The 11,742-nt window shown below is 46.9% G+C and overlaps 1 protein-coding gene across 4 annotated transcripts in view; it reads left to right on the top strand.

Annotated features, from left to right (window-relative positions):
- Dhtkd1 (dehydrogenase E1 and transketolase domain containing 1) overlaps positions 1-11,742 on the top strand; it is an 89,062-nt gene that overhangs the window by 37,118 nt on the left and 40,202 nt on the right. For 3 of the 4 annotated variants that reach the window (XM_031359520.1, XM_031359518.1, XM_031359519.1), the window contains 4 exons: positions 1,461-1,672; positions 2,585-2,779; positions 8,445-8,714; positions 10,176-10,347. In XM_031359520.1, the coding sequence (XP_031215380.1) occupies positions 1,461-1,672; positions 2,585-2,779; positions 8,445-8,714; positions 10,176-10,347 (849 nt within the window). Of the gene's footprint in view, positions 1-1,460; positions 1,673-2,584; positions 2,780-8,444; positions 8,715-9,200; positions 9,244-10,175; positions 10,348-11,742 lie in introns of all 4 variants that reach the window. The other variant, XM_031359521.1, reaches the window with a different exon arrangement.

Raw genomic sequence — 11,742 nt, 5'->3', positions numbered from 1 at the left:
AGCTCATAGAAGGCAGGCTAGACCAAGGCAGCTCATAGAAGGCAGGCTAGACCAAGGCAGCTCATAGACCAAGGCAGGGCTGCTTTGGGCTGCCGGTTCCTTGAGGGGTGAAAGTTCATTACCATTTCAGTGAGAGCAAGCTGAGAGCACATACCTAGACTAGAAGTGGCATGTGGCTTTTAAAATCTCAAAGCCGGGGGCTGGTGAGATGGCTCACCAGGGAAGAGCACTGACTGCTCTTCGGAAGGTCCTGAGTTCAAATCCCAGCAACCACATGGTGGCTCACAACCACCTGTAATGAGATCTGATGCCCTCTTCTGAGGTGTCTGAAGACAGCTACAGTGTACTTACATATAATAAATAAATAAATCTTTAAAAAAAAAATCTCAAAGCCTACTCCTGGTGATGTCATTCCTCCAGCATGGCCTCCTAAACTTCCCAAGCGGCACCAAATGGAGTCTGAGTGTTCCAGTGTCTGAATGGAGTCTGAGTGTTCCAGTGTCTGAATGGAGTCTGAGTGTTCCAATGTCTGAATGGAGTCTGAGTGTTCCGATGTCTGAATGGAGTCTGAGTGTTCCAGTGTCTGAATGGAGTCTGAGTGTTCCGATGTCTGAATGGAGTCTGAATGTTCCAGTGTCTGAATGGAGTCTGAGTGTTCCAGTGTCTGAATGGAGTCTGAGTGTTCCAGTGTCTGAATGGAGTCTGAGTGTTCCGATGTCTGAATGGAGTCTGAGTGTTCCAGTGTCTGAATGGAGTCTGAGTATTCCGATGTCTGAACCTACAGGGGCACTTCTCATTCAAACTATCACAGATGCAAAGAGACTCAGAGAACCTAAATACAGTGTAGCTGTCACATGGCAGAGGTGGGAAACAACCTAGGAATGCTTTCATTCCAAAGTCCCAACCCCTCATTCCATCTCTTTCCTGGCCTGGAAACTAAAGCAATAACAAACAGACGAAAAATTAGGCCTGGCTCACAAGTCACCGTTTTAGGGTTTATCAGTATTGTGGTGTAAGAATGAGACCCGGGGTTCTGTGCACGCTAGGCAGGAGCTCTACACTGGGATGTATTCCCATCCCAAGAGTTTTAAATATTAGTTTGAAATTACTATAGAATCAAAACCTGACATGACATAGAGCTGTCCTCATGAGGAAGGTCTCCTTTCATTGAGTTTGACTACCTTATGGCCATCAAGCAGAATTTTAATTTTGCCTTTCGAGAAGGTTGAGATGGGTCAGTGGTTGTACCTCACTGGCAGAATGTTTGCTTGTCACATGAGAGATCCTGGGTACCATCTCCCACAATTGTTTTTTAGGGGAAATATCAATAATCACTGATGCTTCAGTTTGTAATGGAGTGCTCACAATTGAACCAGCAGTGGTGTTGTGTTCTGTCCCTTGGTTTATCATCTGTGTGGCTGGTTGCTCTTTGAAATGATCCCTTCGGTTCTATTTCACAGGACTATTAAACATGGGCAAAGAAGAGGCTCCTCTTGAGGAAGTGTTAGCCTATTTGAACCATATCTACTGTGGGCCAATTTCTATCGAAACTGCCCAGCTTCAGAGCCAGGAAGAGAGAGACTGGTTTGTCAGCAGGTTTGAGGAACTGAAAAAGGAGACATTTACCACAGAAGAACGAAAACACCTGTCAAAACTATTGCTAGAGTCTCAGGTATAAAGAGTGTCAGCTAGGGGCTGGAGGGGTAGTTCAGTGCTTAAAATCACCTCTGCTCTTCTAGATACCCTGGTTCAAGTCCCAGCACCCACATGGTACCTCACAGCTGTCTTTACCTCCAGCACCAGGGGATCCAATGCCTGTGGCTTTTGGGGGCACCTGCACTAATACGTACTGCTGTACAGGTGCACACGACTATATAGCTAAAAATGGTAAAAAGAAGTACCAGCTAATATCAGTGAACTGGGTCTTCTCATTTCCCACAAAGGTAGCTAGCCACTAAGGAGAGGAAAAAAGGCATTAGACCTTATCCCATTCGCTCCCCATTGCTTCAGCACAATAGACTGGCAACCCTTCACTCCAGGCAGAAGCAAGGTGGATGATGACGTGACGAGAGCTGTTGGTCCTCCTCAGCATCAGAGGGTTCAAGCATTTGCTTGTTTTGTAAAAACTGACAAAGTCCTTAAGATTATGCATTTCTTTTTGTCTCCTGAAGAGATTGCTAAACTCTTGGGCAGAGGTTCTCAGTGTAAACTGCTGAAATCCAATCACCAGGGCTGTGGTAAGGACTCAAGCATGACAAACCAATAAAAAGCCTGTTCCCACCAGTGTATCTGGAGAGCATTAGGCCTTGGTGAGAAAATACTGTGGAGCAGATAGTCAAGTCTGGCCTTAAGTCTAGAAAAGCAAGTACAGAAGGCGGTTGTTCCCAGACATGTGAGTCTACCGCTCAGGTCTTCTCTTTACAGCCCCTTCTGGGCAAAGGGTCCTTAACTGTGCTGTACTATCCTGTGAGGCCTCTCTCCATGGATATACAGTGAAGGGATGCAGATGTGACCACATGGAACGTGTCTGCCTTTCACCTGAGCACTTGACAGTCGTCCCGCAGCTAATATCTCTGTTCCGTAGGAGTTTGACCACTTTTTGGCCACCAAGTTTGCCACAGTGAAGAGATACGGAGGTGAAGGGGCGGAGAGCATGATGGGATTTTTTCACGAGTTGCTGAAATTGTCAGCCTATGGCGGTGTAACGGACATCATTATTGGAATGCCCCATAGAGGGAGGCTGAATTTGTTGACAGGCCTTCTGCAGTTACCTCCGGAGGTAAGGTTCCTCTATGTGGGGTTTGTTCCTTTGTTTGTTTGTTTGTTTTTAATGTTCATGGCTACTATTTTATTTTTACTTTTAATTATTGTTACACAATCCCACCCACTTAACCCCAAACTCCTATACTCCTAAATGCATAAATCCAGCTCACCCAGTGACATAATGTTACCTGTATGCACACGATCTCAGGGCTATCCACTTGGTACTGGATAAACAGCCAGGGGCTCTTCCCTGGGAAGGGCCCTTCTCCCACTGTGCACTCCCCAGTCGTCCCTGGGAAGAGCCCTTCTCCCACTGTGCACTCCCCAGTTGCCTACAGTTCTTAGTCTTGGGTTGAGACCTCTGGAGCTTTCCCTTTTCCATGATGGCATGTCAGTTGATGTAGTCATTCAGATCTTGTTTGGGCAGCCATATTGATGAGACGCTCCAGATGTAGCTTTTCTGATGTCTCTGGGAGACTTTCTGTGGTTCTTGTCTCTAGCAGAATGAAGCTGAAGGTGGTAATTTCCTTTAGAAATCAATGGGGCTTACGAACAGTTGGTGGGGGGATAGCTTAGTGAAGAGGCCGAGCTCCATGCTGACAGGCAGAATTGAGGTTGACTTCCCATAATGTTCTTCTATAGATTCTTCTCCCAGAGAAATGAAGGGTTATTTTGTTTCTTCACACACACACACACACACACACACACACACACACACACACACACACACAATAGAGCACACCACAGCACTGGCATCAGCAGTATTACTTCCAAGCTTAGGCTTCGACTCCTGCAGCATGGGCCGTGTCTCAGATACTTTTCTGTTGCTGTGAACAGACACCGTCACCAGGGTAACTTATAGTGGAATTCCTTGGTGGCTTGCATACTGTTTCAGAGGGTGACTCAGTGACTGTCATGGTAGGGAACTAGGTAGCAGGCAGATAGGCCAGCGGGCATGTTGCTGGAGTAGTAGTTGAGAGCTTACGTTTGATCCACAAGCACAAGGCAGAAAGAGCACTAACTGTTCATGACTTGGGTTTTTGAAACCTCAAAGCTCATTCCCTAGTGACACATCTCTTCCAACAAGGCCACACCCCATAATTCTTTCCAAACTATTACACTAACTAGGGACCAAGCATTCAAATATAAGAGCCTATGGGGGCCACTCATTTAAACCATCACAGGGCAGCCATGGGAGCCAGAGGCAATGGCTTCAAGGATCCAGAAGGCAAGGGGCTTCATGGGAGCATCCTCCAGTCCTGTCCTCTAGCATGTCCTGGGTCCTTACAGCTTCCCTTCTTGAAGACCTAGGTGCAAGTTTGGACTTTGTAAACTATTCTTCCACATGATCAGATGCCCTTGCTGGTGTGACATAAACTAGCATCCAGGACCCAACTACAATGACTTTGCTGAGCCTGGTGGGCTGGGCCTGGCTGACCGGCCTCATTATTCATCAGTGCCACCCCTGACAGGATTGGGGGAACAGCGACTTACAGGCCTGGTGCAGAAGCACTCCTCCACAACCTGTATGGTGTAGGTGCCCTGGAGACTCCACAGGACTGATGATTTGAGCATCTTTATCATTTCTTGCCCCTAGTACCACATCCCCAAGATAAGAGGCTGCTGGACTAGAGCTGGTCTCTGGCTGGCTCTATTTTCACTGCCTTTCCACTTCAGCACTGCCATTGTCATGGTGACCTGCCTGTTGGTCCTATTCCCATGGTACTAGTACCCATGTGTGGGGAGTAGCTCCAGTACTGTGCCTTGTTAAACGCCATCTTGCAGGGCATAGGTACTGAAGGAGCATCTAGAATGCATGGGGTGCACCACAAAAGCCTTAGCTAAAGGTTGTCAGTTATATCTGGTCTACTATATTCAAGATCTAGCTTGGGGAGAAATCTGGAGGCAGGTTTCTCTATCCAGAAGCCTGGGATCTTTCTCTCTGACCTCCAAATCACAGCTTACCAGGTGCCCAGTAGACGAATGAGGAGCCGATAGAGGGGGACTTTAGACTTTCTTGTACAAGGTGCTCACAAATGTCCTCGCAGACTCCAGATCCCCACGTCGGAAAGCAAGCACGTGCTACTCCTCCCCACGGGGGGGGGGGACGCTTTGCCTTGCCCACCAGGGTGCTTGCATCCCTGGAAAGCACCAGTAGTGTGATGAATGGACTGCTGTATTGGAAACAGTGTTTTGGGGAAGAGCACCCTCTGTGCTGAGCCCTGTGATCACGGAGCACTGTGGCCCCACCAACACCCTTGGGTGCTCCCTGGGTCTCAAGACTCTCAGAGCATGTGAGTTGGTAGAGTAGGCACAGTAGTACTAAGCAGAAGGCGGCTGCTTGGTCTTGGACATCTCCTTCCGTGTGTTCCGTGTGCTTATGAAATCTCAATCAAGGATGACTGTGGGATTTCCTGGTGGATCTGTGGTCTCCCAATACCACACCCACCAAGCAGGCCCTCAGTTTTAGCTTTGGAAACTGATGAACATTTCCAATGGGCAAGAAGGGCCCAGGGCCTGTAGGATGGTCCAACCCTGAATCTGTACTCGGAAGCCAGTTTCAGCCACATCCTCTCCCTGAGGTTTCCTGTCACGACAGGGCCCACTTTCCTTCTGTTGCTGTAAATGGGAAACACTGTTATATGCTTCCTAGATTTCTTTTTCCTTCTGATTATTTGTTAAGACTCTTTTCTAGCCTGCACTGAGTTCCTTCAACAGTGGTCAGTCTTCGTGCTCTCTCAGTCCTGATACAGTCCTGTTTGGTTTTTTTATAGTGCGCCAGAGCTAGTGACTACTTATGCTGACTGACATCCAGGGAACCTTTCACATCTAAGGGCAGGGACAGCTTGTAGCCTCCACTTCCAACTGGCTTTGTGAGAGGTCTAGACTAGAGGACCATCACTCTTACCTCAGTTAGGGGTATAGTAGCAGAGATACTTGTTTGGAGAGACCAGGGATTTCCTGTTTCACTGAATGTATCTGGAGAGTTGCCTGGGGTCTTTTGGGTCAACCACAGAATGGGGATCTGCTTAACTTACTGCCTACAGAAACTGTGATGCCTAACCAGGCCTGGGAATGCCCCATGGTGGAGGGTTTGAGCCTACTGGGGGCTCTGGTCTAAAGTACCTACCAGCCTCATTTCAGAGAAGTGCTTTTCTTCCAGAAAGGTCCCAGGTCTGACCAGAGAACCCACTGTGCTTTGGGGCTGTGTTTCCTGTGAATTTTTCATCTATCTGTACACAAATGTTCAAATGCTAGGCTAAGAGGCAGACAGCAGAAGGGTCACGATGGAGGTGACCCAAGCCATGCGTCGATGTACATGTGTGTAAAGGGTCAGGGTTGGGGGAGGGAGGGGAGAGAGAGAAAGAGAAAGAGCAGCAGAGAAAGAATGAACACAGGAATTACAAACTCTGAAGACTCACGGCCCTTTGATCTCCTACAAATTCACACTGTTAACATTGCAAAGGGAAAGCTCAGAGGAGCCCCTGGTGGAGGCCCCAAGCCTCGCTGATATGCGAGTGTTACCTCCACACTGTCCGGACATGTCTCTGGGGAATAATCACATGGACAGTGTCTAGAGCAGAATGAAGTGGGCAGTCCATCTTATGTGCAGCACCTGTGCTGTAGTCAGATGTAACTTAGCGGAATTTAGTGGAAGAAGCTAGGAGGTCTATACATTTGAGTAAGATCCAGCGTTCTCAGTGATGAGAGGGAGAGGAGGAGGCAGAAGTACAGCCTCTTTTGCACTCAGCATCTCAGTGAGTCCCAGAGGGATGTGATTCTGACACATCCTGAGCATCCTACCCTCCAGGGACCTGCCACCTGTACTTGGGTAACATGGCTACAGAACAGGACATAAGTAAAAGAATTTGCTGAAATCCAAGAAAAAAGAAGAAAAGAACCTAATAAAAAGTGGAGTGTGGGCCAGGGAGAGGTTCAGTGGTCGGCGTGCTTGCCCGCAAGTCTGAGGGACTTAGCTGGCTTTCCAAAAGCCATGCGGAGAAATCCAGCCCCCAAACGGTGTTTTAAAGATAGTCAGTGGAATCCAAATCTACTACTGCAGGATCAATAGCAACATTTTAATATGGTTAAGACTGTAGACATTTCAAAGTAGTTGGGTGGAAAGCTAATTCAGACTTCCACTTCGGGGGATGGTGGTGGAGGCAGCAGAGGAGCAGGTCTTTAATCCCAGTACTTGGGAGGCAGAGTCAGGTCTCTCAAGTTCCAGGACATCCAGGGCTACAGAGAGAAACTGTCTCAAAAAACAAACAAAACAAAACTTTCCACCTTCCTCAAATAGAATTACAAAAAGATTAAATTGTGGGATTTTTCCTTCTTTCTTTCTTGACTTCTTTCTTTCCTTGATTCCTCTTTCTTTCTTCCTTCCTTCCTTTCTTCCTTTCTTTCTTTCTTTCTTTTTTAAAAAAAGATTTATTTATATGTATTTTTAAAAAGATTTATTATAAATAAGTACACTGTAGCTGTCTTTAGACGCACCAGAAGAGGGCGTCAGATCTCATTAGGGATGGTTGTGAGCCTCCATGTGGTTGCTGGGATTTGAACTCAGGACCTTTGGTAGAGCAGTTGGTGCTCTTACCTGATGAGCCATCTCGCCAGCCCTTATTTATTTACTTTTATACTGTATATGAGTACACTGTAGCTGTGCAGATGGTTGTGAGCCTTCATGTGGTTGTTGGGAATTGAGTTATTAGGACCTCTGCTTGCTCCGGTCAGCTCCACTAGCTCAGTCCCTGCTCGCTCCAGCCCAAAAATTTACTATCATTATACCTAAGTACACTGTAGCTGTCTTCAGATGCGCCAGAAGAGAGTAGTTGTGAGCCACCATGTGGTTGCTGGGATTTGAACTCAGGACCTTCGGAAGAGCCGTCAGTGCTCTTACCTACTGAGCCATCTCTCCAGCCCTCTTTCTTTCTTTTAATGGAGATACAGTGGCTGAAATCACTGCTAATGATTATGTATTTTAAAAGCTACACAAGACAGAAGTAGCTATCATTTATCTTGTGTTAGATTCCTCTTAAAATATTGCCACTAAGGACTGGAAGAGATAGATAGTTAAGAGCCTATTTGCAAAAGATTTCAGTTCAGTTCCCAGTACCCATGATGATGGGCTTCAGGGAGCTCACTGGGATGTCTGGAGGAAACCCCCACCAGCAGCCACATTTCAGGGAAGTGTTTCTTTGACTGAAGGGTCCAGTTTCTTCTGGCTTCTGTGGGTACCTGTACTCGTGTGTGCATATCCACACACAGGTGCACACACGTATATACAGGTAATTAACAATAAAAATACTACCAGGCAGTGGTGGCACACACCTTTAATCCCAGCACTTGGGAGGCAGAGGCAGGCGGATTTCTGAGTTCGAGGCCAGCCTGGTGTGTTCCAGGACAGCCAGGGCCACACAGAGAAACACTGTCTTGAAAAACAAACAAACAAACAAACAAAACTAATAAAAATACTGTAACAAAATGTTGACCATCATTTGATTCTGAAGAACTCAAAGTAATGCCGAGTGACCCAGCAGTTAGAGATCTGTGTTTGTCTGTAAATAATGCATATTTGCAATAACTATAAAATAATTTACATAATGCTTATTTTTCTTTAAGCTCACTTTAGACCCACTAAAATAGGACTTGTTTCATATCTTGTATTTTTGTCCTAATAGCTGATGTTCCGTAAAATGCGAGGCTTAAGTGAGTTTCCAGAAAGTGTTGCCACCATTGGTGATGTCCTGTCCCACCTGACCTCCTCAGTGGACCTAGACTTTGGTGCCCACCGTCCCCTCCATGTGACAATGCTACCCAATCCCTCACATCTGGAAGCTGTTAACCCCGTGGCCGTAGGGAAAACTCGTGGCAGACAGCAGACTCGGGAAGATGGGGACTACTCACCGGATAGTTCTGCTCAGCCTGGGGACAAGGTCATATGCCTGCAGGTGCGTGGACAGCCTGGGGACAAGGTCATATGCCTGCAGGTGCGTGGACAACCTGGGGACAAGGTCATATGCCTGCAGGTGCGTGGACAGCCTGGGGACAAGGTCATATGCCTGCAGGTGCGTGGAGTGTTGGAGAGGGGTGAAACTAGAAAGAACAATGGATCGGTAGATGTGACAGAGGATTGCAGATATTTAAGAGGAAAATAGAATGACATTTTGAGAAAGGAGAATTCTGGGCTTTAAATAAAATAGATTTGGTAAAAATTTTCATTATACATTTATTATTTGCATTAGGTTTTAAATGAAAAGCTGCCCACACCAACCACTTTGTCTGCCAGGTTTCATGGTGATATTCTGATCTAGTGGCTTTGAGTGTTAGAATCCTTTCAGAATAACATTGCAGTTTTTCTACTTGTGTTATCGTCTTGCCTCCTGTACCTTGGCTTTAATGTGTGCTGTCCCCTTCCTCTCTTATATCCATGGCAGCGGGCAGGATTGGTGATGGGAGCTCCTCTCTCTCTCTTCATTGGTGAGTGACTGGGGAGGTGTGCACTGTTCCTCATAGATGTGTGTGTGTGGGGGGTGTATATGTGTATGTATGGTGTGTGTGTGTGGTGTGTGTTTGTGTATGGTGTGTGTATGTGTGTGTGTGGTGTATGTTTGTGTATGGTATATATATATGTATGTGTGGTGTGTATTTATGCGTTGTATGTGTATATGTGGGGTGTGTTTGTGTGTGGTGTTTTGTGAGTGTGTGGTGTGTGTGTGTGTGGTGTGGGTGGGTATGTTTGTGTATGATGTGTGTATGTGTGTGTGTGTTGTGTATGTGTGTGTCTGTGTGTGTAGTGTGTGGTATGTGTATGCCACAGCATGCATGTGGAGGCGAGAGGACAGTTTTGTGGAGTCAGCTCTGTCTTCTACCTTTCTGTGGATCCCGAGGTCCACCTCAGGTCATTGGGTTTGGGAGGGGAGCTCTTTTACCCTCAGTGTCAGCTCACACATCCTGTTTCTCACATCTTAAGCCTGTTTTCATGCAGTTTCCTAGAGCTGAAACGGGCCCTTAGCCCAGTGGCAGAGTGCTTGCCTGGGAAGCATAAGGCGCTAGGTTCAATCCCCAGCACAGAGTGTTACCTCCACACTGTAGCACAGAGAAAAGCAATCCCTAGGTCGGGTCTTTCGTTGCCTGTGTAGTAGCTGTTCCTCCCATTCTGCTGCTGTCGATGTGAAAATGTTGTGAAATAGAGGTGCAGGCTTACCGGGAAATGGGAAGGTGCTCTTCGAAGAGTGCTTGTAAGATGAGTCTGAACACACAAAGAAGTCCCGAAAGCTTCAGTTTTTATGTCAGGAGAGCTCTGAGAGGGTGGTGGCTGGTGTTCCTGTTGGGATTCTCACACAGTTTGTTTCAATCAGAAAACCTAAGCTTACTACCTCCTTACTTCCTCCATCCCATAAATGTTCCAGGTTCATGGTGATGCTTCCTTCTGCGGTCAAGGGATTGTTCTTGAGACGTTCACACTCTCTAATCTCCCACACTTCAGAATTGGTGGGAGCATCCATCTAATTGTCAATAACCAGCTGGGTTACACCACGCCCGCAGAGAGAGGAAGGTCATCCTTATACAGCAGTGATATCGGTATGTTGCTCACTGGAGTAGCCATTGCTGTCAGCCAGAAAAGGAGTTCGTAGAGAAATGGCTAGTTCAGTCGGAACAATGAGTCTTGCTGGTTATCCCATTTTAATTTTTTATTTTATTTTATTTGTTTTTTTATAGTTGGCTTTTTAATTATTTATTTTATGTATGCGATACAGTACACTGTAGCTGTCTTCAGACACACCAGACGAAGGCATCAGATCCCATTACAGATGGTTGTGAGCCATCATGTGGTTGCTGGGAATTGAACTCAGGACCTCTGGGAGAGCAGTCACTACTCCTAACCACTGGGCTTTCTCTCAAGCGCCTTAATTTTTTTTTTTTTTTTAAAAACAAGGTCTCACTGTGTAACTCTAGAGCTTGCTATTCTGTAAACCAGGCTGGCCTGGAACTCACAGAGATCCACCTGCCTCTATCTCCCTGTCTTAGTTATTGTTCTGTTGGTATGAAGATACACCATGACCAAGACCAAGGCAACTTAGAAAAGAAAACACTTAGTTAGGGGCTTACCTTTAGTTTCAGAGGGTGAGCCCATGATGGTGCGAAGCATGCCAAGAGGCAGGCAGGCAGGGGCATGCCAGGAGGCAGGCAGGCACGGCATGCCAGGAGGCAGGCAGGCACGGCATGCCAGGAGGCAGGCAGGCACGGCATGCCAGGAGGCAGGCAGGCACGGCATGCCAGGAGGCAGGCAGGCACGGCATGCCAGGAGGCAGGCAGGCACGGCATGCCAGGAGGCAGGCAGGCACGGCATGCCAGGAGGCAGGCAGGCACGGCATGCCAGGAGGCAGGCAGGCACGGCGCTGGAGCAGTAGCAGCTGAGAGCTAATAGCTACATACATGTGTCAGAGAGAGCGAGAAACTGGGCTGGGAGTGGACTTTTGAAACTTCAAAGCTCACCTCTATTGACAAACCTTTCCCAACAAGGCCACACCTCCTAATCCTTCTTAAACAGTCCACCAACTGGGAACCAGATATTGAAATATATAAGCCTTAGATAGGCCTTCCCGATTCAAACCACACTCCCAAGTGCTAGAATTAAATTTTAATTTCTTGAAGTTAGATATGGTCAGTAGTTGCCAATAATTCCCAAATTAATATTTTTTTGTTTGAGTATGCTGTTTATTTTATATGATGTTAGTTGAATACAGGGCGTTGTGAATGGTAGGCAAGCATTCTACCATAGAGCTGCGTTAGATAGAGCTGCGTTAGAGGATTATGTATATCAGGCACTCATCCACAGAGCTATGCTTCAGCCTCAACTGGGAGCTTTAAGGAGATAAGACAAGGAGGGAGCTGAGAGTGTTCCATCCCAGATCATTACATAGTCAATTGAATTCTCTGGTAGAAGCCAAATACCACCACCACCACCTCCACCAC

Source organism: Mastomys coucha, unplaced genomic scaffold (genome assembly GCF_008632895.1).
Source record: "Mastomys coucha isolate ucsf_1 unplaced genomic scaffold, UCSF_Mcou_1 pScaffold7, whole genome shotgun sequence".
Lineage (NCBI taxonomy): Eukaryota > Metazoa > Chordata > Mammalia > Rodentia > Muridae > Mastomys > Mastomys coucha.
The sequence above is the reverse complement of the archived record's forward strand: the minus strand, read 5'-3'. Positions and strand labels throughout refer to the sequence as shown.